The following is a 27,952-nucleotide window of genomic DNA, read 5'->3' as shown; positions in this document are numbered from 1 at the left end:
CAAGATGACAAAAATAATGTATTGCTGTAAAACGTGATTACATTAGATATGCAAAAAATAAAAAAATCAGTATAACATTCACCATCACAACAGCGTTTGCTGGCAACACACACACACTATTTGACATGATAACACAGTCGAAACAAAACAATAGCTAACGCTGTCATATTTTTTTATATTTGGGTACAAAATGTAATGGATATTTGTTTAGAAAAATGATGAATCTATGTAAAATCACAATTTCAAGTAGAAATATGGACCCTACCTTAACCCTAAGACAATGGGGTCATTCCACCATGCACATGAAACCGATGAGTTTAAAGAAGGCAGAATTTGGATACTTATTTAATATCTAGGATCTACATACTGTATTATCATAATGGCATCTATATGAGCTCAGAACCAATGAGAAATGTCTCCTGACATTAATACACGGGTGATGGAGGAGACTTCAACTGATGAATCACAGGCTGTGATAAAGACAGAAAGAATCGATGCTGTAAATCTCCCTCCTGATCAGAAAGGGTGCCGTGTAAGGTTGGTCGTACACTTCCCCAGCTGGAGGAAGCACGGAGCTGCGCGTATTCAAAACGATTCCCATGCGATCAGCTGCGGGCCAGGCAGCGATTGGTTACACCGGGGTGCCGGGCTGACTGCAGGGAGGAGTTGGGCAGTACAAAGGGGACGCAGCTGTGGGAGTACAGCCCCATGTGCTGAAAACGTAACCGACGGCCGGAGCTTTGTTTGTCTGTTTTGCTACATCTGTATTGCACAGGAGTAAGAAGGAGATTGGGAGCTGCAGCCACGGAGCCAGCTCACATCACGACTCGCAGCCTCACTGCCCAGCACAGCACAACACGGACACGCGCACCGAATACACCCGACTCGCAGAGCACAGTTTCGTGCACGGAGGATTGTGGTTAAAGGAGTGTTGTTTTGGTTTGGGACTGCAACCCACCGTATTTGGACTCCCCTATACCACTGCTGGTATAGGGGCGACTGATTTATTATTTGTGCCCTTTTAAATAAATACGGACGTTTTGGCATTGCAAATACTGTCTGGACATTCTATTTGTACACCCTACCACTCGCACCCTATCACACGGGCCTAGAAGTAACTGCTCTTACCAGAGGTGCTAAAGTAACGCTTCACAGTCAAGGCAGGGGAATTCATCTCAAGCCTCATAATCATTCGGCTGGGCTGCTAATGATTTTTACATTCGGCTGAGCTGCTAACGCTGTTTTAGAGTCTCACATTTCGAGTCAAAAGCAGTGCAGTAAAAGGTGGGTAGCTGGTAAAGCTTAATGCTGGTTTCTGATATCCTGCTTAGTTATAATTAGTATTCCTACAAGATTAAGAAAAATAAATGTTTAAACCACGTTGTACACTGAATTGAATATTGGGAAGGAATGTAAACAAAATATGTTGTTTTTTTTATACAATATAAACACAACACAATGTAAAAAGAAATGCTGCTCAAGGCTGAAGTTATATTTAAAACATCTAATTGAATAGGGTATAATAAGATGTTACTGTTTTTTAAATATGACCCATATTGACAACACAGTTTAAATAAATATGACATCAAGCTGTGATAAATTCTAATACATCATGTAGGTTTTTTTTTTTTTTTTCCAATAAACACTATATCCCATGAAGCTCATCAGTTGCCTTGGTAGAACTTCAGACTTCAGAGTCATAAGACCGTCCTCCTTATCTTCTCTGAATTACCATACCAGCTCCCATGCGGGTGCCAGCTTGTACCTGGCAAGTACAGAGCCCTTTCTCCCGCGGTGCATGGTCTCAGTGCTTGTGATCCGCGTGTCGTCTCCTCTGCCACACTCTCATGCGCTGATGAGGTTTATTGTGCTTCTGTTGCCCTCTGTTGTTTATTCGTAAGCCTGCGGGTCCGGGGAGATCCCCTCTGCTCGGAGGTCTTGTACTTCCTAAATGAAAAGAACAAGCCAAGCTACTGAGCAACATTTATATTTCAGGCTTTCTCCTGAAAATAGACCTTCGTTTTGAGGTATTTTAGTCATTCCAGTGGTTATACTGTACATATTAGTTCTTTACACTGTGATGCAAGCTGAAAAGCCTGAACTGTCCCAAACTGTCCTAGTATACATGGAGTCATATGGTAACCCTAATTCTAGAATATATGTTCTGAAATAACATTTCAAGGCCAACTGTCTAGCTATGAGCTTCCCAGCCAACAAAAAGGATGTTTCAGTTTCAGTGATCCCTCCCATGAAAATGAATAGACTGCAGCCGGCTAATGGGAGTTTATTCAGTCCTACTACAGACAAATGGCTTTAGCTATTTTAATGAGTCTCTGTCCACACAGTGTCAGTGAATTACAGCTTGTTAAGAAGTCTGACAATATTTCATTAGAGCCGGAGGAATGCTTAGAATCAAACACAAACCAAAAGTTCAGACATGGGTGGGGAAGATGTTTAAACTTTTTTTTATAATTTATATATAAAAAAAAAGACATAAATAATGGTGTGTTTAAGTTGCTTCTCTAAAAGAACGCAGGAGAACTTACTGTTTTCACAGTGTGGTCCCTCCCAGCCTCGACACTCACAGCGATAGCTCCCATTCCTCAGTGTACAGATCCCATCATTCATACACGGACTCGGTTTGCACAGATTCACTGCTTTCTTGGCCTCTGGGGAAAAAAGGATAGCAGGTGGTAGGATATACAAGATTGCTTGTTTTAGGTTGTTACGAAGATACTCAAAATATATACATCATGCAATTGAATCTTGATATATGCTCCACACGAAATAAACTTAACCTCATTCTATAATCTAAATATGCCAAGCACAAACGGCAACTAAAAACAACAGAACCTTGGATTTAAGATGCAGTGATGGCAATAGTGCAATCATTGGCATTTCTTCTAAAAACTTTTACCTTCACACACTTTCTGAACGAGAACATCTTCAAAGTATTTCAGGTCTTCATAGGAAGCGACCGGGATCATGTGGTCCTCAGAGCCGGCGATCTTGAGCAGGGTGTCTCTCTGAGCATCCCCTATCCCGACCACAAACACAGAGATGCCGTTATTCCGGATTCTCTGAGATGGGACGGCAGCGTCGTCGCCCCCGGCCCCGTCAGTGATCACCACGATGGCCTTGTTGACTCCAGGCCTGGCTCCCTTCTGCACCTTCATGACGTTGTTGTGGATGTGGAGCAGAGCGCTGCCGGTGGAGGCCCTGCCCCCGATGTAGGGCACCTGGTTGATTGCCTGCATGACCCTAGTGCCGGAGTCGTAGGTGTCCAGGGCGAACATGGTGCTCAGCTCCCTGCCGTAGGTAACCAGCCCGATCTGAGTCACGTCGCGGTTGATGTCAAACTGAACCGAGGTGCTCCGGACGAAATCCCGCAGCCGATAAAAGTTCTCATTCCCAACACCATCCGAGGCATCCAGGGCAAATACAAGATCCAGAGACTGAGCAAGGCACCCTGGAACAAGCATGTGAGAGGGAATCAAATCAGCTTTTAATGCTGTTAACTATAATTGGTATGATTATATAAAATCAGGGAACAAAAAATCTTATGCAAAGCTGCAGTTTACTGTTTTGAAATGTATTGCCCATGCCTGGCTTGGCTGGACAACTGGTTCATAAATCAATGATTTGTAACTAATGAGGGATCTTTGCTTTCTGATAAGAATACTGTAATCCATCCATCAAGACCATTTGTACATATTTTTTGATGGATTAACATTACGTCTGCATATCGCTGGGTTGCACTGTATGTTACACACTGTTAAGATCCTTTTTGCATGCTGTACAGAACATCTCTAAGATGGAAATTGGACTGTATTAAACTGCATGTCGAGTTTAAATAAAGGTGAAATCTGTTTTGAAGAGGCTGTATTAGGTAGACCTCCTGTCCTGTTAATTCAAATGAGAAAATAAAACAGGTCAGATGGTCTAACTAATTTACCCTCAGTGAGAACAGGGCTTTACCAAAGATATTTGTAATGTCATGTTCTTGTTTTATATTATCCTGAAGGTTAATTCTTAAATTGACTGGCAACCCAAGTCTTGCCCAATGAGAAGTCTACGCTAATAAAACTGCCAGTTTCCCTTTGTTCAGATATTTACAGCTGCACATGTGGGCTCAGTTGTGAGATGAGAGAGGGGTTTTGATTTGCAGCAACCTTTATAGAGACAGGTGTTTAAGTCACACAACAGAAGACTGAGATTATACCTTGGCTATCCACACTGCAAATTTTGGATCTCAGGTCTAGGATTCTGCTGAGGAGATGCTGTGGGCTGGAGTAAGTTATGGTTCGCTGTGGATTTCCTGTTATCTTATTAAGATCCTCCTTCAGGAACTCTCCACCCACCCCAATGATAAAGATCTCTCTGTCCCTGGTGTATTTGGCAGGCTCGGTCACAGAGTCTTCGGATCCGGAATCTGTCATCAGAACCACAACCCTGGGCAGGTCATCCTGGACGTCAGCGAACACTGGGGTGCTCTTGAACCCAAACTGCGCGACGTAGCTCAGGGCTTTCCCGGTCCTGGTGCCCCCTCCCCTGTATCTCATGCCGTCGATGGACTGAAGCAGCTCAGGAATATCTCTGTACTCCCCGATTTTCATTTCCATTCTCACGTCGTCACTGTACTGAGCCAAGCCCACGTTAACCGGGGTATCTGGAGTAAGGACAGTCTGTACAAATCGCCTCATGAAGGACTTGTATCGGAGGAACCCCTCCAGGCTGACGTTGGAAGAGCCCTCCACCAAGAAGAGAAGATCCACACTGCAGTCCAGACTCAGCTTTGGAGCTTTAAGAAAGCAGGAAAGACACATTATTTAAAAGTGTGAATTCAGATAAATATGTGTGTTTATACTTGCAATTTCACAGTGCAATCTGCATTGTGGTAACTGAATATTCATCTGTAACTTGCAAAACACTCAATCAAATTTACGTAAAAACGTGTCTTCATCACTGTACTGTTTGGCTAGTGATAAAGGTACTTGTTGAAACTTTAGTCTATTCTTAAAACCCAGTAATTAAATATTCCAATCAAAAGGTCTCAAGTTCAATAAACTCAGCTCTAGCTCTCTTTAGATGTGACTTTCTCTGGTTGCCCAGTTTGATTCATTCAACATTCCCATTGGTCTTGCATTCAAAATGAAGTTCACAGACAAGCCCAAGGGAGAGTCAGCAGCTGAGCTGGGACTCACGGCTCGGTCCTTTGTTCTACCCATTAGATCTCACTGATGAGTGATCACACCCCAGGCACCCTGCTGTTTACTTTCATACACACAAAACGAGACTAGTCTTGTTTTTAAGTCAATATGGATTTAGATGTGTAAAGTACAATGTGATGGGCCTTGATGCTTTTCATTGCATTTCTTAGTATAACAAGTTTTCATTTTTCTTTTAAGTTCTCTTGTGGATGTAACGAGTATCTCAATAGATGTTTAGGGAGCATCGTACCACAGTTGGGGTCTCCTCCAAACCCCACAGGACAGACACAGCGGTATTTTTCTAATCCGTCTGGGATACAGGTGCCTCCGTTGTGGCAGGGCTGGGAATCGCACGGATCTGGAGAAAAGAAGAAAAGCAAACATCACAGCTGTTTGTTTGTTGTCAAAGCCAGGCTGCGCATTGAAGTCTTGGAAGAGAAGGAAACGTGACACATGGCACAGATAAAAGCAATAACAAACAAACAGGATCAGTGAAGGGAAGAATTATCAAGAATTATGAAAGCAATTACTGTTTGAGATGTATGCTCAGATCCTGAGATGGGAAGGGATTGTGCTGGGATGTAACGGGTTAGAGTCACTGCACAACCCCCAAGTCTGCACACCTGGGAGGCCTACAAGTAATGCTTGCCGTTATTAAACAATTCAACCTCAACCCATTACCCATCGGCTGCTGCTTTGGGGGGATGTAGCCAATGATAAGATGAATGGAGTGAGATCTCTCACTAACCCACGGTTTATATAAACAGTTAGATATGCTTTCATGTTGTTAAGTGGATTCAGATGAACTGGAATCTAGTAACTAGGTTTTCATTAGACACAAACATTTACTAACGTAATTCAGCCATGTTGAAGGGGGGGGGGGGGGGGGTGGTCATTAGAATGCAATTCAGGCAATGCTACTACATTTTCCGTTTGGTATTACTGACTTACAACTGATGATTTTCAAATGTCTGCTATAAAAGTTTATGGTAATAAGAAGTGACACTACCTGGGCATATAGTTCTGTAGCATGTGGCTTGATGTTTTCTGTACACTCTATTCCAACTGCAACATAAAAAAATACATACACAAATAAATAAATAGAATAGAATCTTCACAGAATACGGACGTTTCTGGTTCTCATCCATACTGAAGTGGAAGACTAAAGACGAGTCTTTAGTTGTGCTTATTTTCTCAGCACATTCATGTTCTGGTCTTCTCTGAATGAATACCAAGTTCCTTACTGTACACTATGAATATAAAGCATTACCCTGTGTGCAACACGCCCCTTTTGTATGATGCACATAACTGAGCCGCCATGGCACGGGCTACTTCCCTTGTATCATGTGCACTGTATAGAATTCTATTACCCAAGCTTCTCCCAATATTTGCAAAGAGGTGCATGTTTTATATGGAAAATTACAATAATCAATTTGAAGACTAGCAGTCTACTGAGTAAACATTCATGAAATGCATTTTAGGAAAGGTTGTATAAATAAAGTACCTTAAATATGTAAAAAACAGAAGCAATGTTAGAGGATATTAATTGCAGGTACTTGCCTGTAATAGGGGCATAATGTTGTGTGGGGCGCAGTGCTTCCCTTGGATCCTTTCCAGCACATGAAGTTCCCCTTAAACTCTTTCACTGTCTCCAGTGTTTTACGTTCACAGGTTCGAGATACAACTTTGCATCCTAAAAAAAAAATATATATATATATTATTTGCAATTTAAAGTGTAAAACAAGTTGCTTTTTTTCACATTTCTCTTCAAATGAGCAATGCTTTCATATCCCGGAAAAGATCACACAGACAACACCTGCGCTGGACTGGGGGGTGCCAGTTAGCTACTACACTCTTATACCACATCAACCCTTCAGTAGTATTAGTTTTTAATAAGAGCAGAAGGTATGAACGGCAGAGCTGTTTCACCTGAAGGGACTGCAGTGCAGACACTGGTGGATGTGAGGGTGGTGTAGAGGCCATTGACTGCATCATCGAAATGTTCAGCAAACAGAACGTGCTGCTCTGTGGGCAGGCTGGCCAACGTATGCAACTCATCCCACCTGGAACATATAGATGCATTAGCCAGTTACAAACAAGAGGTGCGTACAAACCACAGCTGAACAGAGAACCGAACCCCGAGAACATGGAATATAAACAGTATCTCAGCAAATGTGAACTTCTTTGGAATAGCTCAAGTTTTACTAATATATATATAAAAAAAAACTTTAAGACCTTTTTTTTTGGTTTGTTGTTGATAAACATTCTCTTACATTAAAACAGTGAGAATAAACTTCTAGCCCTGTCTAAAACAGGAACTGCAAACTTGATGTAATGAATCTCGTTGTCTTATTACACAGTTGTGACCTCACATACAAACCTACGCATACTAATGAGCTTAATAAGAACTCAGATTCTTCCAGAATTACCCAACTGTCATACAAAGTGACTGTGGATGAAAAAGCACTCCCATCACCCACATCAATATAACTAGCGAAAGACCTAGCAGGTTGTCTTTGAATGGGAGCTCATTAGTCTGGGCACTGAACAAGCACGGCGCTGTCATTATATTTAGTTTAATTTGGAACAATAAGAATTTAAGATGAGAAAGAAACAATAGCAAACTAAATCCTTCAAACAGTTTTGAAATTATGTCACAGTTAAATGATATGAAAAAAAAACTCAATCAATTTGTACGGATTACGACAAAAATATATGTTGAAACAGTTTTAATATATTGAAATTGCAGGGCTCTCAAAATCACAAGACAAAAGGTATCAGCTGCTTAATATCTCAGCAGCTGATAAAAAAGAGCCCATCCAAGGGGCCTACAAGGACCTCCCTGGCCTAGCTGAATTCCCCTCTAGAAGGACCTACCTGGCTTACCCTGAAGTTAATCAAGCTGTCAGCATTTACTGTGGCTTACCGGAGACAGCTTTACAGGCACATGCTCTGCGATGAAGTTCCTTTCTCACCCACAGCCTGCCATCACAGCAGTGACTTCCATAACCATAGCTTTTAGCCACATAACTCCCACTTAACAGAAACCAGGCACTAGCTGTGGGATAAACCCCAGAAAAAGAGCTGCCCGCAACTGTGAATGGACACCACAGCAACAAGCAAAACAGAAACTGCGAGACTGAAAGACTAAGAGAGAACATGAAACATAATTACCTCATTAATCCACTTGCATTGAAAACAATGCTTCTCAATTATAATCCGGAGCTACATGTAAAACACGTTTTCTTTGTGTATGGTACCATTATGTAATTGACATCTTTATAGTGGTCAATACCTGCAGCAATTTCACCCACGCCAGTTTGAACTAAGCAGGGCAAGATGCTGGAGGGTCTCCCGAGGTATCAGGGACCATTAACCTTCCAGTCTCAAACAAGTGTGCAATGGTGTAATTGAAGTCACCTTGCCCAAAGAGATTGGTCAGGTCCATGTGTCAGTCATGACAAATGCAGTTCTGGCTGGGATTGATGAATTTTCTTCCAAGGAAACTAGTATCACTACAGTATCAAGGCAACCCGTCGATGACAGATGGGAAGTTTCTCGGTTTGCCTTACCTGGGATACTTGATCCCCACAGCGAATATCGTGATGCCTTCCTCTTTCAGCTGGCTGGCAGGCTGCACAGTTCCCTGGGATTTTCCATCAGTGAGAACAATGAGAATTCGAGGCACCGTGGTGTTTCTTCCACCCGGGAATCCTTTCCGAAGGATGTACTTCAGAGCCTGACCAGTCTGTGTGCTGCCGCCCCTGATAGCAAGAAACAGGAACACTCTTGTTACTTCTACGGAAAAAGTCTAGACACCAGGAAATACCCTAGAAATGAATTATCTAGCTTTCCATGCTGTCCAAAAAACACTGCAGCCAGAGATAGGGGCCTTCGAGGTTCATTAACTTAGTGACAAGACTGAAAAGCAAACTCTCACAAACACATACATGCAGACCAAAATGGAGGAGAAGACAGCTACTTAGCATTGTCCCTTCAGAGGAGTTTCAAAGCTACAGAAAACTAATACAGAAACAAAGCAGCCGAGAGGGCAGTGCGGCTCGCTTGATGAAGGAAACTGCATGCAATGACCCTAATTACAACATCCCGTACGTGTATGTCTTTGGTTTTAGTTTGTTTATTTTATTCCGCTGTGCAGCTCACTTGCATATCGGAATGCATACTTAGCTGCAATGCTCATGAATAAAGCATGAATTTGAAATCACAAGCAATCCCTGAGCACTTCTGTTGACAGGCAGTCATTAGAACTGCCAAACGTACCAATGCTGCCTTGGCTCTTGCACTGGGCTAATCTCAAATTAATTAGATTTTAAACAGCCGTTTTCAGAAATGACAGAGTATAGGGGATTAGCCTTTAATACTTAGGGAGTCTAAACTTCATTCTGTCTCCAGTCATGCTTAAGCAATGCTTAGAATACTTATGCTTTCAAACATGTCTCGGGGCCTGTATCAGGGACACAATTTCAAAATAAAAGCAGCTGTCTCATTTTTTATGTTATAAATATATATTACAACTAAAACTACAGTATTAAACACCCTTATTTTACAATGTAAAACTGTTTTTTTTAAATGAAATTAATATGTTCTGAGTAAAAACTATAATAAATCCGGTTTGCAGGAGGTACAGTGATCGCCACTTAAATAAAGGAGATCCTTTTATAATATCATTATTTATTTCTTAGCAGATGCCCTTATCCAGAGCAACTTACAATTGTTACAAGATATCACATTATTTTTACATACAATTACATTATTTTTTACACATTATTACATACAATTACCCATTTATACAGTTGGGTTTTTACTGGAGCAATCTAGGTAAAGTAACTTGCTCAAGGGTGCAGCAGCAGCGTCCCCACCTGGGATTGAACCCACGACCCTCTGGTCAAGAGTCCAGAGCCCTGACCGCTACTCCACACTGCTGCAATATATTTACGATACAACCCTGTTTTTTTCTTTTACTTTGACACTTGAACACGTTCCCTTTCATGTGGTTTTCAGGTTGTCTTAAATCAGACTGGAATTATGAATAGTTCTGCTGAATAATGCAGAAATATCCCAGCATGTGTGTTATTCGTTCTCATGTCCACATAATTGTTCAGCGATATGAAGGGGCCCCTGTTGAGAAGTGCTGACGTTTTTACAGTGTGATTTGAACTGGTCCTTTCATGCTGAATACCCAGAGAGTATATGTAACAGCTGCTGGTAAACCACACTCAAGATTTTGTAGAGCTATCTTAAAGGAGAATATAAACACAACACTTACTTGAATGAAAGTTTCTTTATTTGCTCCTTCACTTCGTCTTTCGTTGGGTAGGAATTCAAGGAGAACTCAAGTCTGGGTGTTGAGCTGTATTGGATAACTCCTACTCGTACCTTAAAGACAGGAGAGTGAGGGTTAAAGAGCTACAAAAATTCACAACACTATGAATGATAAGATTCAGCAAAGGGAAAATAACGGTGTCATTTCGAGACAGCTCGTGCACAGACCAATATACTTGAACCTGTGCAGGTTGATGAGGGTCACAAAGGACTATAGTAGCAACATTGCAGTGTTGTGTTTACAACTTTATAGACATGGTTTATAGGGATTGTTCATGTTTCACACAGTAGAACATAAAGATCAGGTTTCACCTGTATTCCCAATGCAGCTACACTGACTTTCATATGAAAGCCACACTCTGTATCCAAACAGACTTGAAGTTGTTATTGAAAAAGTAAACATCTGTTGACATTGTTCCCATTGAATTAGTAAAGTATACCCAAGTTGTGCCCTCGGATTTCATTATATGCTGATGAAACTGTGCAGAGTAACAGTGCTCTTATTATACCACATCATCTAAGGTTTTGTCTGCATTGTGTAAGCAGAATTTCGTACAAGAAAAACAGAACTGTATTTGAATTCTCCAGCTTGCGCTTATCGAACAGACCACAATTGCTAACGATTATAAAAGCAAATGTATACCTAAGCCGGGCAACTTGGGCTTCAAAAGCTTTATAACTGAAGGAGCAAATCCCATTCTGTTATTACCCTGGAAATCCAAACAGCTCCACTCATACACACGTGTACCTTTTTTGTTTTTGTTAATTTCCAATGTGTACAATTTGTACCATGGAGGATAGACATGTTCTGTCGATAATAATAAGCCACTGAATTCATTATACATTGAATATATTCAAGAGTAAGTAGCTTAAAATGTCATTTGTATTGCTTTTTTTAAAATTCCCCTTCTATTTTACAGTGTTTATAATCATTCTGAGTGTGGGTCTGTTGCGCCGAGGTTTTTATGTTTCTGTTAATATGCCTTTATCTGGCTTTGAGCTTCCACTTAACTTGTCTAGAGAATCCTAATTGCCGGGACTAAACAGCCTTTCTCATTCCATTCAAATCATGTGACAATGTGACCCCATGTACACTCTCTGCCCATATACAGGTATATATATATAGATATAGATATGTGTCAAGTGTGCGGGGCTGGCAGAGTTGAAAGGTTAATGGGGTAAGTTACCTGGTTAATTCAACATGCAGCATGCCTAGATGTGCCCCTTGGATTTGTATTTACCAGCCTTGCGTATAGTAATGTAAAAACACACATGAGCTCTTCGCCAAGTCTTTCATATGTCTCTCAGTAATTATACCTTTGGCTCCGAGAGATCTGTATTCCTTCAAGTCCTATTCTTACCCTTTCTGGATTGATATCCAGGGCATCACAAAGCTTGAATGCAAAGTGCTTGGATCTCTCAAAGCTGCCTTTCCCAATGCTGTAGGAGCCGTCCAATAGGAAGAGCACATCCACAGCAGTAGAGCACTGCATCACTGGGGGAGAAAAGATTGATACACAGGTATGGGGTGTCAAACCAATTCAATAGCTAAGGGAGTTCAATAAAATTTGATAGCATTTCATAGAAGTAACAAGAACATGCTCTGTAGTTATTTTATAATGAATTGTATAGCACTGAATAAAAGTGTTGCCATGCAAATATAACCAAATACTGTAAATGGTGGTATATTTAAGATTTCATTTTCATATGGGTGGTAAGTAATAAACATTTAAAAAGTTACTGGACTTCAAATAAGATTTTAAAATTAAAAGGTTTTTAAAGGCATCCCCTTGAGATGTTTTGTGAATGAAGTCAGTATTTTATATCAGAAGCTGTTCTCAGCAAAAGTTTATACTTTTAAGTAAGTCACTGTGTATCTACAGCAGTTTTGGGTGGTATGATTTTTCTCTGTTATTAACTAGGTAACATAATAAAAGAGTTCCCCACAATTAAAACATTAAGATATTTAAACCTAAAAGACTAAACAAATCTTGGAATTTGAAGACAGACTCCCATCAACATGGCACTTAGACAGTGTGTTTATAAAACAACCTTTAGTTTATTATACAAAAAGACAGCTTGTCTAACAACGTCATGTTTAGATGATGTGAGTGCATGTCTGAGAAACAATTTTTCATTAACATTAGGTAGAGAAAACTATTGTCTATACTTGTATTGCTATCTAAAAACAGCACTAATTACGTAAAACCGGTTGCTGGCTTGCATTTATTATTATTATTTATTTCTTAGCAGACGCCCTTAACCAGGGTGACTTACAATTGTTACAAGATATCACATTATTTTTACATACAATTACCTGTTTATACAGTTGGGTTTTTACTGGAGCAATCTAGGTAAAGTACCTTGCTCAAGGGTACAGCAGCAGTGTCACCCACCTGGGATTGAACCCACAACCCTCCGGTCAAGAGTCCAGAGCCCTACCCACTACCCCACACTGCTGCATCTTCTCTCTGCACCAGAAATGCCTAAAAAAAACGCCCTCACATATAAATTTGCCGGTACCTTAATTACTGCAACATAACATACACACTTTGTATAACATGCATGACTGAGCACCCACTTGTGTAACTCGCGCATCTTCTATACCACGCTATCAAATACACCATACTACAGCAGTATATACTCCCTATATTCTGTAAATTACTGTAGGGTGCTGCAACAAAACATGTGACTTGTCATGCCACTGCAAGCCAGTTTAATTGGGGAAATGGAAATTTCAGTACCACTGCTACGTTCGTATGCTGGCTCAATAAATATATTGAACTGAACTGACAGGAGCCATCAGGTGTGAACTAGAATGTCTTTGTTTAAAAACACAGGATTTAAACCCGAATTGGACACATGACAGCTTCATTGATCATTATATTACCCTACTTCTACTGGACTAAAATACCTGTGAGTTACAGGCTTAAATGTGGATGCCTGTGAACATTATGGAAGCTGACGTGTTTTACCTTGCCTGAAGGGTAATTGCACTGTATGTCTGCTCTTGCAGGAACCTAACATTTAGCTTAAAAAGAAACAGATTACACCAAGACACTGTCTTCATCCCTCACTTCTCACATTCAGACTGCTGCTTCCCAAACTCCATAAAAAATACCATATAAAATCAGTAATGCTGGGGCCGTTGAAGTAAGAAACCCAGTTCGGAATCCTGCTAGACTGTATCTATCATAGGTCCTGTAATGAAAGCAACATATGAATGTAACAGCCAGCCTACTTCATGAAAGCGGAGGTATTTGTCCGGTCGTGTGCTTGGTTCTTGTGGTCCTACATGGTGGAAGATGATACTGTATGCATATATTTGTGCTTTAAGAAATATCTTGTTGGAAATTAATCATCAATAGCTATATCTTATACAGCAATCTCTCAGTTTTGTCACTATCCAAATAATGTAATGCATTTGAATACAGTGGTCTGCTACATGTACTACCATGCTCTCACGCACTGACAGTAAAGCTTCCTCGAGACACAACATCTAACATTCAAACAGTAATATGACATTTTGCACTGTTTTTCCCATATTTTGGCATACATGGGGTTTTTTTTCAATGCTTTACCATACTTACCTGTGATTTACCTCACTAGCCTATGCTTTACTAAACTTTCCCTATACTTTGCAATGATTTTATCATAGTATACCCCAGTAAACTTTAAGAAGGGTTGATACTGTTCTTAACCCGTTTTTATTTTGATTTTCTTTAACACAGCTATGGCACAAATGTAGCATGGAAAGCTCTGAAGGCACTCTGGAAAACTAAACGACACTCCTCACAATGTAAATATTCCATACGATCAGCACAAAAAAATAGGAAAAAAACTTAGAAACTGAAATCACTTACACAGTCCGGCAGTACTAATCTTCACAATGGTCTCCTGATTCGCATGGAGTTCTTGTGCACAGTCTGAAGGCAATGCTGTGGAACAGAGTATATAAAACACTGAGAAGATGTGTGGTTCTACGTGTTGCACATACTGGTTACACAAGAACAGAAAGACCTTTCACAGGCTGAGGAGGACTCATGATACAACAAACAGGTATTTCTGGCCCAAGGTTCGATCCATTCTCAAAATAACTGTTCTATTCAAATTTAGAAAATGCGAGGCTATAACCAGGCTAACAGTGAGAAAGTCAAACGTAGGTGACTCATCTCAAAATGACATGCCATTTAAACCAAACAAATATATTAGTCTTCACTCCACCTCCTAGGCATGGCCCCTTGACCTCAGTGGTGTCAGGCAACAGGTTTATTTCACTCACGCTCTGACGCGCATCAGCTTTAAAGTGCAGGTAATTGATCATGTAGGAGACAGGTATCTGCACAACACTGACCTGTGTGTGAAAATGATCTATTCCTTCACTGCACTTCTATGCAAGCAGACAGAAAAAAATTTACTTTCATTAAATTGTCATCCCATCAAACTAATTCAGTCTCTTCAACTGTAAATGAGCACAGAAGGCTGTCCTTTAGTTGTCACTGATACTGAACCCTGAACATGCCAAAGAAACAGCCATTGCCTGAGGGCGACCAAAGAAAGAGCTGATTAAACACTCTGAGGCTCATTCCTCTAATAAAACATGACACTGTTAAATGAACATCCGCCTTGCTTACTGAATCCGGTCTGTACATAAAGGTTACAAGTCAATGAAAGTAAACCTTTCTCCTGATTCCACTTCCCATTTCAACCTTTCACACACACACACACACAAATACAATGGGCTAGCTTGGAATTGTCCTTCTTGCTTGGGAATATTAACCAATAGCAACACACATGGCATGGCAGCTGGCACTGTTCCAGAAAAACAGTATGAAAGTAATAGACCTGTGTTACAAATGAGATTTTGTAGTTTGCATTTAGACCAGACACTGGAATGTGAAAACATTCGAACAAGCGATTGTTTAATTGGATTGAATTAGCACTCGGGTCTAACACATTAACCTGGAGTTCTCAGCAGTAAATGGATAAGCCAGCAGCTCATCAAGCAGAGGAGGTTTAGGTTTTCATAGCGCTGAGCCTTCAGAAGGAACATCATGCTTATTTTACTCTGCAGACACTGTGGTGCAGTTAAACTGAGTAAACCATGTGTAACCCATTCTACCATGAAGAGGTGTGGCTCAAGCAACACCACTTTCCTAAATCCCATTCCTGCACAGCTGTAGCTGCATGACTGTACTTTAATCACTTGAGCAGTGACGTGTCTGTGGGAACGTGTGGAACGATGTACTTGTTAGGCGTGTTCCGTGTTTCAGACTGTGAATGGATTTTGCACAGGAGGAGGGGGGTAATATTAGTGTGACATGTGGCACAATACATCGTTGTCACATGGCTTTTAAGGTAATTTAGTGTTTGGTAGCGGAGAGAAATGAAAGCTTTAAGGAACAGATTTAGCCAACTAACCCAGTATAGTTCTACAGAAGCACTGAACAACCAAATGGGGTATACAATAAACAAAAGAAACTGAATCAAATGGTATGTTTGATTCAGTTCCACAAAAATCTGACCAATTTTTCTAAAAGTGTGTAACACATTAGATGGGCAACCAAAGCAAGATGAAAGAATTAAGAATTAGACACGTTTTTTGTACTGTGAAGAAAATATTTAAAAGACCTCAAATAGGGCCAAAATGATCAGAGTAGCTATATTCTAATAAAGACTATTGGAAACAAACAACAATACTGCTTGTTTCAGATGCAAGGCGTAAATCTCTTATGAAGAGACATGTTATACCATTTTTTTTATTGCATTTGGTTAGAAGCAGTTTTTTTTCATGTAGACAGTCTGAAGGTTAACAGCGTGCTTGTTTATTGTCTGTTGGTGCTCAGGTATGCAAGGCTGTCTGGTCACACACCCAGTGTGTGAGAAATGTGATACCAGCTGGCACTGCAGACAGCTTCACAACAAAACCACTTTCAGTGAAAAGGAAGTGAATGCTTTATGTTTAAAACCAAGAGGCAATAGACACCTCGGGTAATAGCATAGATATTAGGATGTCAGAAATCATGGCCCCGCAGCACAATAGGATTGGAGGTTCAGGGAATGTAAAACTGAAATGTAAAACAATATAAAGTAAAAAAAATACCTTGAAACAACAGGGCTGTACAGATGAGCCTCAGTGACACTGCTAGAGCCATACTGGCAAACCTAAAAGGAAAAAAAGAAGCAATCAATGCAATTCTAGCACTCTGACAATTAAAGCAGCTTCAAAAGAACAATGTGCAAGAGGTGATTCTGTAGGGACCTGGTGCAAATTTAAACAAGCGAATTTCCCTGGATAACACATGCTTCTCCCTTAGGATTCTAGAGCTTTGTGATGCCGACGTTCCAAAGCGGAGACCTCGTTTCACAACATATATCGTCTTACACAATGATAACTTGGGCTGGAGTCCAACTGGCCTCCGAGACATGAAATCCCCATTGAAAGGCTATCTTCCCAATCTATAAATAAATGGAAAAAATGCTCCTGTGTTTTTTTTATTTATTTATTTATTTTTAAATATACTATCATAATATCACAATATATATATATATATATATATATATATATATATATATATATATATATATATATATATAGGATTTCAAAGGGATTCCTTTGGTGAACAGACCAAGGCAAAAGGTGATGTGAGTGTCACTATAACCCATTCACAGACATTATACTGTTAATAGACTAGGTTCTGTATCATAACTGAAGTGTTTATTTAGTGATAGTGTGTGCTCAATCAGTCAGAGGACCACTGTGCCCTGCTTCATTACAGAATACCATTCCAGGTGACTATTGACCAGTCTGCATGCCTTTAGAAGCATCAGGTGCATGATGTGGGAAGACTATGAATGACAGGGATTTTATTTTAAAAAGATCAAATAAAACATATTCATAAAATAAACACGTGCACATTGATGTATGTTAACAAGCGATATGCTCTTATAGAGTTTGCTTGACCTGAAGTAAATTTACCTGTTTACCTCCACGACTGTGGTTGGACACCCCTGTGATAGATTGTATTCAAGAGCCAGACTACCCTACACTCATCAGTTCCTGATAAAGATCTTGAAGCGTTTCTCAGAATCCTCTTTGGACAAAAATGGGCTCAAAAGTCTCAACCTCGACACCTTGTGATAACCATCTCAATTGTCCACCCAGCTGTTTGACCGGTGAACCATGCACGCAGGGGGTGGGGTTATTAAACTGCTGGGTGGCATTCTTCAGATTTGCTTTTACAGTGAGAGAGCTGATAATCCTTGTTTCTGTAGCAGAGCTTCAGAGAGCTCTTTCAATGCCAAACAGAGCGACAATGTAAACACATATGAAAAAGCTGAGGCAGGTGGGCTCGGGCATTCGAGGCAGGCTTCAGGTCAGACTACACTTATTTCCAAACCTAGTTTACTCAGAAGGCTCTGCAGGAAAGGTCAGCCTGTCAGCCCTAATCGACTCCATTCCTCCGAGCTAATGAGAGAAAACTCCACACATCACAGGTTCAACGACTCATAGATGAACCTACTGCTGCAACAAAGAAAGAACAACACTTAAACTGGATAAAATAACAGCTACTGCTCTTACAGTGAATGCAGGTTTCCAGATTATCATGTCCCTTATAAAGGTGTACTGAAGGTTGCTATGAAAATAAAATAGCAGCGTGCAGTGAGGCATATTGCAAAACAAGAGGCAAACATGATTAAGCAAATGCACACCTGGCAAATGGGGAGATTATAGTTCCATGGTAAACTTAAAGGCTGTGTGCCTATACTCTATGTGTTTTTATACCTGTCTTGTTCATGGGAGTGCTCTGGTGTGGTTGGGCTGTATGCTCCTTTGTATGGAAGTTTAATTGAATAACTGTTCTTTTATTTTAATATCCACTTTCAAGGAAATAGAAAGTGTTGGAAAAACTCAAAGCACATACCTTCTAATTAAATGACATTATGCAAAAACATAAACCACGCCAGTGACGACAGAACACTGCACAAGTAAATACATAACTAAGAGAATGCAAGTCTTAATCACCTTTATTAACTATAATGAGAAAAACAAAGGGTCTTTTTCAAAAGAAATATAATTTAAGATCTCTGAAGCAGTCTCAAGCTATTTTGTTTCTCAGTCTTGAAACATTCATGTATCATTTTCTCATTTTAAAAACAGGAGTTAATAAATGACTGGAGTAGAGCTTTTGGGAACATGCCCCTAAATGTACTTTAAAATGTTTTTTTATCGAAAACAAGACCCAATGAAAATGTTAACTGCACAAGGATCTAAAGTGTAATAAGCTGGGAGACATCATCACAGCTTTTTAATACAAACAGAAACCTTCTGTTTACTATTCGTGACAAGCAAACTGCTGCAGCAACAAGAATAATTAGCTGTTGGTGCACTTGGACTCAGTTCAGACAACTTCATAAACACGGGCCTGGGTTCATAAAAAAAAAGATCAAAAAGCTACTGTGTGCATCAGATCTTTTAACCAGAAACCTGCTTCACTCAATGAACCAAGCAGAGAACAATGCACTTCTACTTGAACTGTTTTAATAAAGTATTAATGCAATTTATACTGCATGTGCCGGCTTGGAAATGTAAAAAAAGAGGTTCAAGGTTTTTGCCACAAATCATTTCAAATAACTCTAAACTGATTGCCTTGTAAAACTTTCCATTTAAAAACAAACATGTTATACCAGTCTCTATGGGGAAAAAGCCACAAAAACAATACATTTCTAATTTGCTATCATCTGACGTATCAGGTGCAAGGTTACTTCAATTTGTTTGACTCATTTAGAATCCTTCCAGGAATGATGTAATATTGCTTCTTTAAGCTGCTGTGTAGCTGTGCATTGTGATTTGTCAGGTCAGGAGTTATTATTACAAATCTCAAATGTAATGCTATGCTTAACCCTTTGCTGCCCGGTGTCCAATACATCTGGCATTGAAAAAGTAGGCATTAAACAGATATGGGAACAGACACCGTGTGCCACTACTGCCTGCTACATAAAAAAAAACAAAAAAAAAACACTTCATTTTCATTGACTACAACTTGATATTAGGTTATACTGGTTGTTTTGTTTGATTAAATGCAAAAAAAAAAAAAAAATTCATGGCAGTCGTGCAGGCTTGATCATGCTTTAGGTTTTGCCTGTCTTTAGAACACTGCCACCTCAGCGGTGTTGTGTCCTAGCAAGAGGGCTGAGGATTCGATATAGGCAGTGACGACTCGGGAAAGCAAATCTAAATTAATAGCAGAAAGGACAAGAAGGTTCATATTCATTTATATTCTTTTTCATGTTGAAATATGGTACACTTACTTGTTTCATAGAAAAGGATATTAATACATAGTGTATAAAAGTGCAAACAGAGCAAAAATGAAACATCTGCTAAATGTAATATATAAATATATATATATATATTGCAAACAATCAGAGATAAGTTCAAGACCAACTTTGCCGATAGGCAAATCATTGTTTAGCACATTTTATAAAGGCCTTGTTAATTTAAAGCATGCTATTTCTTATTTTTAATGAACATCCAACTTTGTTGGCTCTCCTCCAGCCTGCTAGTCTGTCTGCCAGCTACTCCATAATGTTAATCACATAACTGCGGGAGATTAACATTTGATTTGATTTCTGCCAACCTAGCGACTACTGGCTAAACCTAATTGTTTTGTATTACAGATTTCGGAAACAATGTCTGAAGGACGCTTGTGCAACTTCACAGCTTCTTATTTTTTTCTTGTTTCCCCCTCAAAGTAGGCATGCTCAGAGTCTGCTCCTGTGAGAAGCACCCCCGCTATTTCAAGCACGTGTGCACCGTTCCTGTGTTGTGTAATATTCTGAATCCCATACAATTCTGCACCCCCTGCTTATTACACTATATGCAATCAGGTGGTCTGGCGATTCGTCTTCCACACTCTCGCCACGGTTTGTGTTGTTGGAATCCCAAAGGGAACAGTTGTTCTAATGTTAAGGTTAGGTTAAGGGTGAGGGTTAGTCTATATTTGTAATGTTAAGGTTAGGTTAAGGTTGAGGGTTAGTCTGTATTTGCATTATTACAGTACAATGTTTTTTACTAATCAAAAACCACCTGATTGCATATAGTACAATAAGCAGTAGATGCAGAATTCAAGGGGATGCAGAATATTACTACACAACACCGGAACACACTGTCCCAGAATATTACTACACAACACCGGAACAGACTGTCCCAGAATATTACTACACAACACCAGAACAGACTGTCCCAGAATATTACTACACAACACTAGAACAGACTGTCCCAGAATATTACTACACAACACCGTCACAGACTGTCCCAGAATATTACTACACAACACCAGAACAGACTGTCCCAGAATATTACTACACAACACCGTCACAGACTGTCCCAGAATATTAATACACAACACCAGAACAGACTGTCCCAGAATATTACTACACAACACCGGAACAGACTGTCCCAGAATATTACTACACAACACCGTCACAGACTGTCCCAGAATATTACTACACAACACCAGAACAGACTGTCCCAGAATATTACTACACAACACCGTCACAGACTGTCCCAGAATATTACTACACAACACCGTCACAGACTGTCCCAGAATATTACTACACAACACCAGAACAGACTGTCCCAGGATATTACTACACAACACCAGAACAGACTGTCCCAGAATATTACTACACAACACCGGAACAGACTGTCCCAGAATATTACTACACAACACCGTCACAGACTGTCCCAGAATATTACTACACAACACCGGCACAGACTGTCTCAGAATATTACTACACAACACCAGAACAGACTGTCCCAGAATATTACTACACAACACCGGCACAGACTGTCTCAGAATATTACTACACAACACCAGAACAGACTGTCCCAGAATATTACTACACAACACCAGAACAGACTGTCCCAGAATATTATTACACAACACCGGCACAGACTGTCCCAGAATATTATTACACAACACCAGAACAGACTGTCCCAGAATATTATTACACAACACCAGAACAGACTGTCCCAGAATATTATTACACAACACCAGAACAGACTGTCCCAGGATATTACTACACAACACCGGAACAGACTGTCCCAGAATATTACTACACAACACCAGAACAGACTGTCCCAGAATATTATTACACAACACCGGCACAGACTGTCCCAGAATATTATTACACAACACCAGAACAGACTGTCCCAGAATATTATTACACAACACCAGAACAGACTGTCCCAGAATATTATTACACAACACCAGAACAGACTGTCCCAGGATATTATTACACAACACCGGAACAGACTGTCCCAGAATATTATTACACAACACCGGCACAGACTGTCCCAGAATATTATTACACAACACCGGCACAGACTGTCCCAGAATATTATTACACAACACCAGAACAGACTGTCCCAGAATATTATTACACAACACCAGAACAGACTGTCCCAGAATATTATTACAGAACACCAGAACAGACTGTCCCAGAATATTACTACACAACACCGGCACAGACTGTCCCAGAATATTACTACACAACACCGGCACAGACTGTCCCAGAATATTACTACACAACACCGGCACAGACTGTACCAGAATATTACTACACAACACCGGAACAGACTGTCCCAGAATATTATCGGAAAGATTCCGGAACGCTAAACGCATCTTTTGACAGTAGTTCCCTTGCAAGACAACTAACTGACCGCAGCTCAAGAAATCAATGTTTAGATTTGTTTTATTTTCAAGGTCTTTGATGCAGTTCACTGAAGCTTTGCGTGTTAATAAATCTGCAAGCATGTATTTTGATATGCCTAAAGAAAAACGTTTACTTGAGCAAATAGCTTTACTTGAGACGCTATCTTAACACCTTTAGAGAAAGGTTTGTATACACTAAAAGTGCAATGCACCAGATGGATTCATTTCACACAGCAACAACTACATTTAAAGCGAAGTAAAGGCGTTAAAGTCAGCTAACCAAAGAGATACATTATAATTCATTATAATGTAAAATTGAACACGATTGGACAGGAGAACTTTAATGTATGCTGTATTGATGTATTTGTATTTACCATAGGAACACCTCTATATACTACTACTACGACTACTACTACCACTAATAATAATAATAATAATAATAATAATAATAATAATAATAATAATAATAATAATAATAATAATAATAAATTTACAAAATGGCAATACTTTTATTCAATAATAAATAGAAGAAAATAACTTTTTCAGATGGACAACCACTTAGCATCCCTGAGATCACGCAATACAAATACATCATTCACTAACATTCGGCTGCTGAGGGTACGCTAAAATGCAACAAAAACATGCAACAAAAACATGCACACCGACGTAAAGTTTAGCCGCTGTTGGTCCAAATTAATTAGTATATTTCCAGAAAATGTGCTGCCTTCAATGGCAGTAATATCCTTGCTCATTCATTAAGATCGCATGTATTATTATTTAGTAAAAGTGAGTTTAGACCTCTTACCAGTTTGGTTGTGTATTCGGCACCTGAGCTCTCTGCTGGCTGGCAGTCTCCGCGACTCTCTTGTGAATGCTGGATGAGAGCAGATTACCACTCAGGTGGCAGAGCGGAGATCTCAAAAGCACTTCACTTCCGCATGGAGTAGTAATGAGTGACTGGGGAAGCTGTTGCTGTTTTTTTCTGATATAAAAGTATGATAAACCCTTTGTGGACCTGCCTCTTCTGTTGTGTCCCTGATCCTTGATGGTATCCTAAATCCTTCCTGAATCGCCAACCATGAATGAGAATGCGTGTCTGTGACTCGTTAATCTTATTTTCCTTACTGTATTTCATATGGATTATCCGGGGAATCGCGAAGAGTAAAAATCTTGGTTTAAATGGCTTTCACTGTTGGAAGGATAAAGCTATACGTTTGTCACGGTCAGTCTTAATCTAAGCAGAAAGCCTTGATCAAAGAAATCAGCAGAAGCTCTTCGGATCTTGCTGTGAAAGTCAAATTTAATGCAGAGGATTTTTTAATTAAAAGGTGAAGGATCTCGGCGAGGTTGTGTTTGTAAAGCAATAAGCTCCACGAAGCTGGGTTTGTTTTTCTGGTGTTACTCCAACACTATTGGTTATTTGTTTTATAACGTTCATTAATAATGATACATTTTAAGTTTATTTATGCTTGCATTATTTATGTTTTTTTTTTTCCAATTTTTTTTTAGCTGGTAGCTAGTAGGAAAGGCTGCAACGTTGTTTCATTATTATTATAGAAATCATGTCAACACATTGGTTAGTACGTAGGTTTCAAAGTATAGAACACCACCATAACACACAATGGTAAATGCCGTGCTATTGTTGTATTAGTGATCTTACATTACATATTGTATTCTGATAATAAAGAAATATGTTTATATTTGTAATACGTGTCGATAATATACATACACAATATTATTATTTGTTTATTTAGCAGCAGACGTCTTTATCCAAGGCGACGTACAAAGACTAGGGTGTGTGAACTATGCATCAGCTGCAGAGTCACTTACAATAACATCTCCCCCGAAAGACAGAGTACAAGGAGGTTAAGTGACGCTCAACGTCGCAATGTGAGTCAGTGACTGAGCTGGGATTTGAACCAGGGACCTCCTGGTTACAAGCCCTTTTCTTTAACCACTGGACCACACAGCCACAATAACCCTCTCTGTAAAAATTAACTAATTAAAGCACGACACATTTAAATTGTATGTTTAAAAGAGGAGCGTCTGGTGGTGAGAAATGATTTTGTCCGATTGACAGAGCTGTTATAATACCATAGTGTAGTAGCAATCCAAAATCACAACAGCTAATTCTCACCCAGTATTCTGTACAGAGCTCAAAAGGATTAGCCTAGTCTATTTCTCACCCGGACCTGGAGGTGGGAATTAGCCTAGATAAGACTCACGGGGATGAGGATTTGCCAGCGTGATGCCACTGATATTCGTAGATTACCTTTTAAAATATTTAGGGTAAACCAGGTGATTTAACGGGAGGATGTGAAAATAAAGTTTAATAAAATAATTAATCATAAAGCACATCTTTCTATAGCATTTGATTGTATCCCGGGTACTAAGCATCTCGTTTAACTATTTTAGAAAATACATGTACAGCCACACGCAGCATCCTTGCCAAGGTTAAATGACAGATGCGTGTTTGGAATCCCACGCTGCTCGCAGAGTTACTGTGTAAAACGAATGAACTCCGTTCTTAATGGGCTCCAGTGTATTAACAGGCTCTTATTGGATTTTCACAGGTTGAAGCTTGACCTGCTTCGTTGATATAAACATTTGGAGCGCATTTATGATCCCATTAACGGGTATGTGTGCTAGATTTTAAAACACTTATCCTGATTTCCAGTTCACGCTTAGTTTGGCAATTAAGCATTGTGTTTTGAATGGCCCTCGTAATGTGGTGCTGAATGAAGTGTGAATTAAACGGGCCAGCAGTTAAACTGAGACCAAGACCTGTCTGCAGAATGTCTGGGGCAAAGAGGAAAGCTGTTAGCTAGAGTTCATCAAAGTAAAAAATGCTCTTCTGTTCAAATACTAGTGTAGAATATATAACCATGCAAACAGTGATATTGTAATACTTTCGATTCACATAATTCTGCCTCCTAGCCAGCTCAATTATTATTATGGTATACAGTCTACACACTCTACGTCTCGTCAACTAAAGAAGTATGGTTACAATTATATTCTATAAAAAGTGATTATACAGTATATTTTTTACAACGACATGATCGGTAGGGACAATAATGAAAAATGCAGAAAATCCTGTAAAAAAGATAAAGCAACAATTATTTGGTATATGATCTCCAAAAAATGATAAGGACGACATGCCTATAACTACAGTATTAGACAGAACTGAGTAAGAAATGCGGTTTACTACATACTAAATGTTGGGTATTTGGCATATCACAGTAATAACAGGGTACAAATATCAATTGCTCTTGAATCAGGCACACATACTACAGAATCCTGAATGTTTAGTCTGGCATGCGTTTTGTGGCCACTGGTATGCCAGTGGCCACTTGTTCATGTCTTGCCAGATTTACAGCAATGTGAAGCATTAGGTTTAGAATGTTACAAGACAATGCAACACAGCTGCTGTTACCATTCCTGGCCATTTTACTCTACCAATGCTTTGTTTGACAGAATACAAGTCTGCTTAAGTTTATTACATTTTAGTTAAGTAAGTTACTGAGATATTAGACTAACAGTATATTTATATTTGTAATGGTCAGCAAAGGCAATTCCAGTGGAATGTAATCATTTAAGAGCGGCTGAAGTTATTCTACACCTGATCTCTTCTGATCCTCCAGAATCATCTGCCAGTCTCAGGCATGTCTGCTTGTTTTTGCACTTGTGCAACTTTGTAAGCAAGTGGCAGATTACCCAGCTGAACTTCCAGTCAATTTCGGATTCTGTGCACCAATTTCTATATAGAGATAAGAGTTAGACAGTACAGTCTGGGTGGGGTACAAGTGGAAATCATTAGGTTCTGGTGCTTTAGAAAAACAACCCCAAAGAAGTCAACATATTTGACCTGCAATCAAGAGTTTTATTGCTCAAATAACAACATAAGAAAGTTTACAAACGAGAGGCCCATCTTGGTTGTTAGTAGCTTATTAATCCCAGAATCTCATCAAGCAGCTTCTTGAAGGATCCCAGGGTGTCAGCTTCAACATTACTGGGGAGTTGGTTCCAGACCCTCACAATTCTCTGTGTAAAAAAAAGTTTCTGTTCTGAATACCCCTTTATTAAATCTCCATTTGTGACCCCTGTTCTTGTTTCTTTTTTTCAGGTTGAAAAAGTCCCTTCGGTTGACATTGTCAATACCTTATAGAATTTTGAATGCTTGAACAAGATCGCTGCATAGTCTTCTTTGTTGAAGAATGAATGGATTCAATTCTTTTAGCCTGAATGCATTCGACATGCCTTTTAAACCTGGAATAATTCTGGTTGCTCTTCTTTGCACTCTTTCTAGAGCAGCAATATCCTTTTTGCAGCGAGGTGACTAGAACTGAACACAATAGTCTAGATGATGTCTTATTAATGCATTGTAAAGTTTTAACATTATTTCCCTTGCTTTGAATTCAACACTTTTCACTATGTATCCGAGCATCTTGTTGGCCTTTTATAGCTTCCCCACATTGTCTAGATGAAGACATTTCTGAGTCAACATAAACTCCTAGATCTTTTTCATAGATTCCTTCTTGAATTTCAGTACCTCCCATATGGTATTTATAATACACATTTGTATTGCCTGCGTGCAGTACCTTACACTTTTCTCTATTAAATGTAATTTGCCATGTGTCTGCCCAGTTCTGAATGCTGTCTAAACCATTTTGAATGACCTTTGCTGCTGCAATAGCGTTTGCCAGTCCTATTTTTGTGTCGTCTGCTAATTTAACAAGTTTGCTTTCTATACCAGAATCTAAGTCATTAATGTAGATTAGGAATAGCAGATGACCTAATACTGATCCCTGTGGTACTCCACTGGTTACCTCGCTCTATTTTGAGGTTTCTCCTCTAATCAGTATTGTTTTCTACATGTTAACCACTCCCTAATCCATGTACATGCATGCACTCCTAATCCCTTTCACACTTCTGCCTGTTATGCTAGTTATTTAAAACTGGATAGGAACAGGTCGACATGTGGGACATGTTGTCCTTATCCTCCTTTGTAAAAACTTGTGAAAAGTAATCATTTCATATATTTGCTATTTTTTTCTCGTTGTCTCTGATTTTGCCATGTGTATCAGACATTTTACCTCCTCCTTGAATGTTCTCTTGCTGTCATAATATTGTAAAAACGTTTTGGAACTGGTTTTAGTCCCTTTAGCAATGCTCATTTCTATCTCTCTCTAACTTCCTTTTTGATTTGCGTTTGCAGTTCCAAGTACTCTTTCTGTGAACTTTGTTCTTGGTCCCTTTTAAACGTTCTGTAAGGTGCCTTTTTTCTGGATATATATATATAATAATTTTAATTGATCTATTCAGAGAAGCTACGTTGGTTCACTGGAACACAAATAATACAAAGACGCAAGCCCTCAGCCACCTCAGGACACTTGAGCAAAGGATAAGGAGTAAATGAAAGTATTTTGAAACAGCTTGTAAACGTGATAGATTTGTGTTGTGACCTGCTTTACATACCAACAGCTGGTTTGTTCATGTCTGCTCCTGCCCAGAACAAAACCAGCTCCTCTGGTAAAATGTTTTTATGGTTTTGGTTTCTTTTTGTAGGTAAATGTATAAACTATAACGTTCCCTGTTCATTTGACAATGGGGGGGGGAAAAAAGGACATTTTTGCTTCTGCTTCAAGTGTCTGTCTGTCTCCACCCTTCAATACACAGCATTAC

The 27,952-nt window shown here is 39.5% G+C and overlaps 1 protein-coding gene and 1 long non-coding RNA gene across 3 annotated transcripts; one reads left to right on the top strand and one right to left on the bottom strand.

Annotated features, from left to right (window-relative positions):
• Positions 1 to 5: 5 nt before the first annotated feature.
• LOC117418279 (von Willebrand factor A domain-containing protein 2-like) lies at positions 6 to 23,217 on the bottom strand. Its single transcript, XM_034031174.3, has 14 exons — positions 23,076 to 23,217; positions 16,657 to 16,718; positions 14,417 to 14,491; positions 11,915 to 12,048; positions 10,498 to 10,607; positions 8,783 to 8,974; positions 7,140 to 7,273; positions 6,771 to 6,903; positions 6,220 to 6,275; positions 5,461 to 5,568; positions 4,223 to 4,801; positions 2,918 to 3,469; positions 2,547 to 2,669; positions 6 to 1,947 (listed from the first exon to the last, which is right to left on the bottom strand). The coding sequence occupies exons 2-14, from the start codon at positions 16,706 to 16,708 to the stop codon at positions 1,805 to 1,807; spliced, it is 2,391 nt and encodes a 796-aa protein (XP_033887065.3). The 5' UTR covers positions 16,709 to 16,718; positions 23,076 to 23,217; the 3' UTR covers positions 6 to 1,804.
• LOC117417971 (uncharacterized) lies at positions 23,212 to 27,709 on the top strand. 2 transcript variants are annotated; one of them, XR_004546772.3, is made up of 3 exons: positions 23,212 to 23,492; positions 24,844 to 24,906; positions 26,394 to 27,709. It is a non-coding gene; the product is annotated as an uncharacterized LOC117417971 (long non-coding RNA). The 2 variants fall into 2 exon arrangements; XR_004546771.3 differs by having other exon boundaries at positions 23,212 to 23,598.
• Positions 27,710 to 27,952: the final 243 nt, after the last annotated feature.

This window comes from Acipenser ruthenus, chromosome 13 (genome assembly GCF_902713425.1).
Source record: "Acipenser ruthenus chromosome 13, fAciRut3.2 maternal haplotype, whole genome shotgun sequence".
Lineage (NCBI taxonomy): Eukaryota > Metazoa > Chordata > Actinopteri > Acipenseriformes > Acipenseridae > Acipenser > Acipenser ruthenus.
This window is presented reverse-complemented; position numbering and strand designations above follow the sequence as displayed.

Excerpts from the sequence above, each read along its gene's own strand:
- LOC117418279 (XM_034031174.3), bottom strand. The coding sequence starts at position 16,708 with ATGGCTCTAGCAGTGTCACTGAGGCTCATCTGTACAGCCCTGTTGTTT. Across the intron at positions 3,470-4,222 it reads TTGCAGTGTGGATAGCCAAG|GGTGCCTTGCTCAGTCTCTG; the intron begins GTATAATCTCAG and ends TGCTTGTTCCAG. Across the intron at positions 2,670-2,917 it reads CGTTCAGAAAGTGTGTGAAG|AGGCCAAGAAAGCAGTGAAT; the intron begins GTAAAAGTTTTT and ends TTTTTTCCCCAG.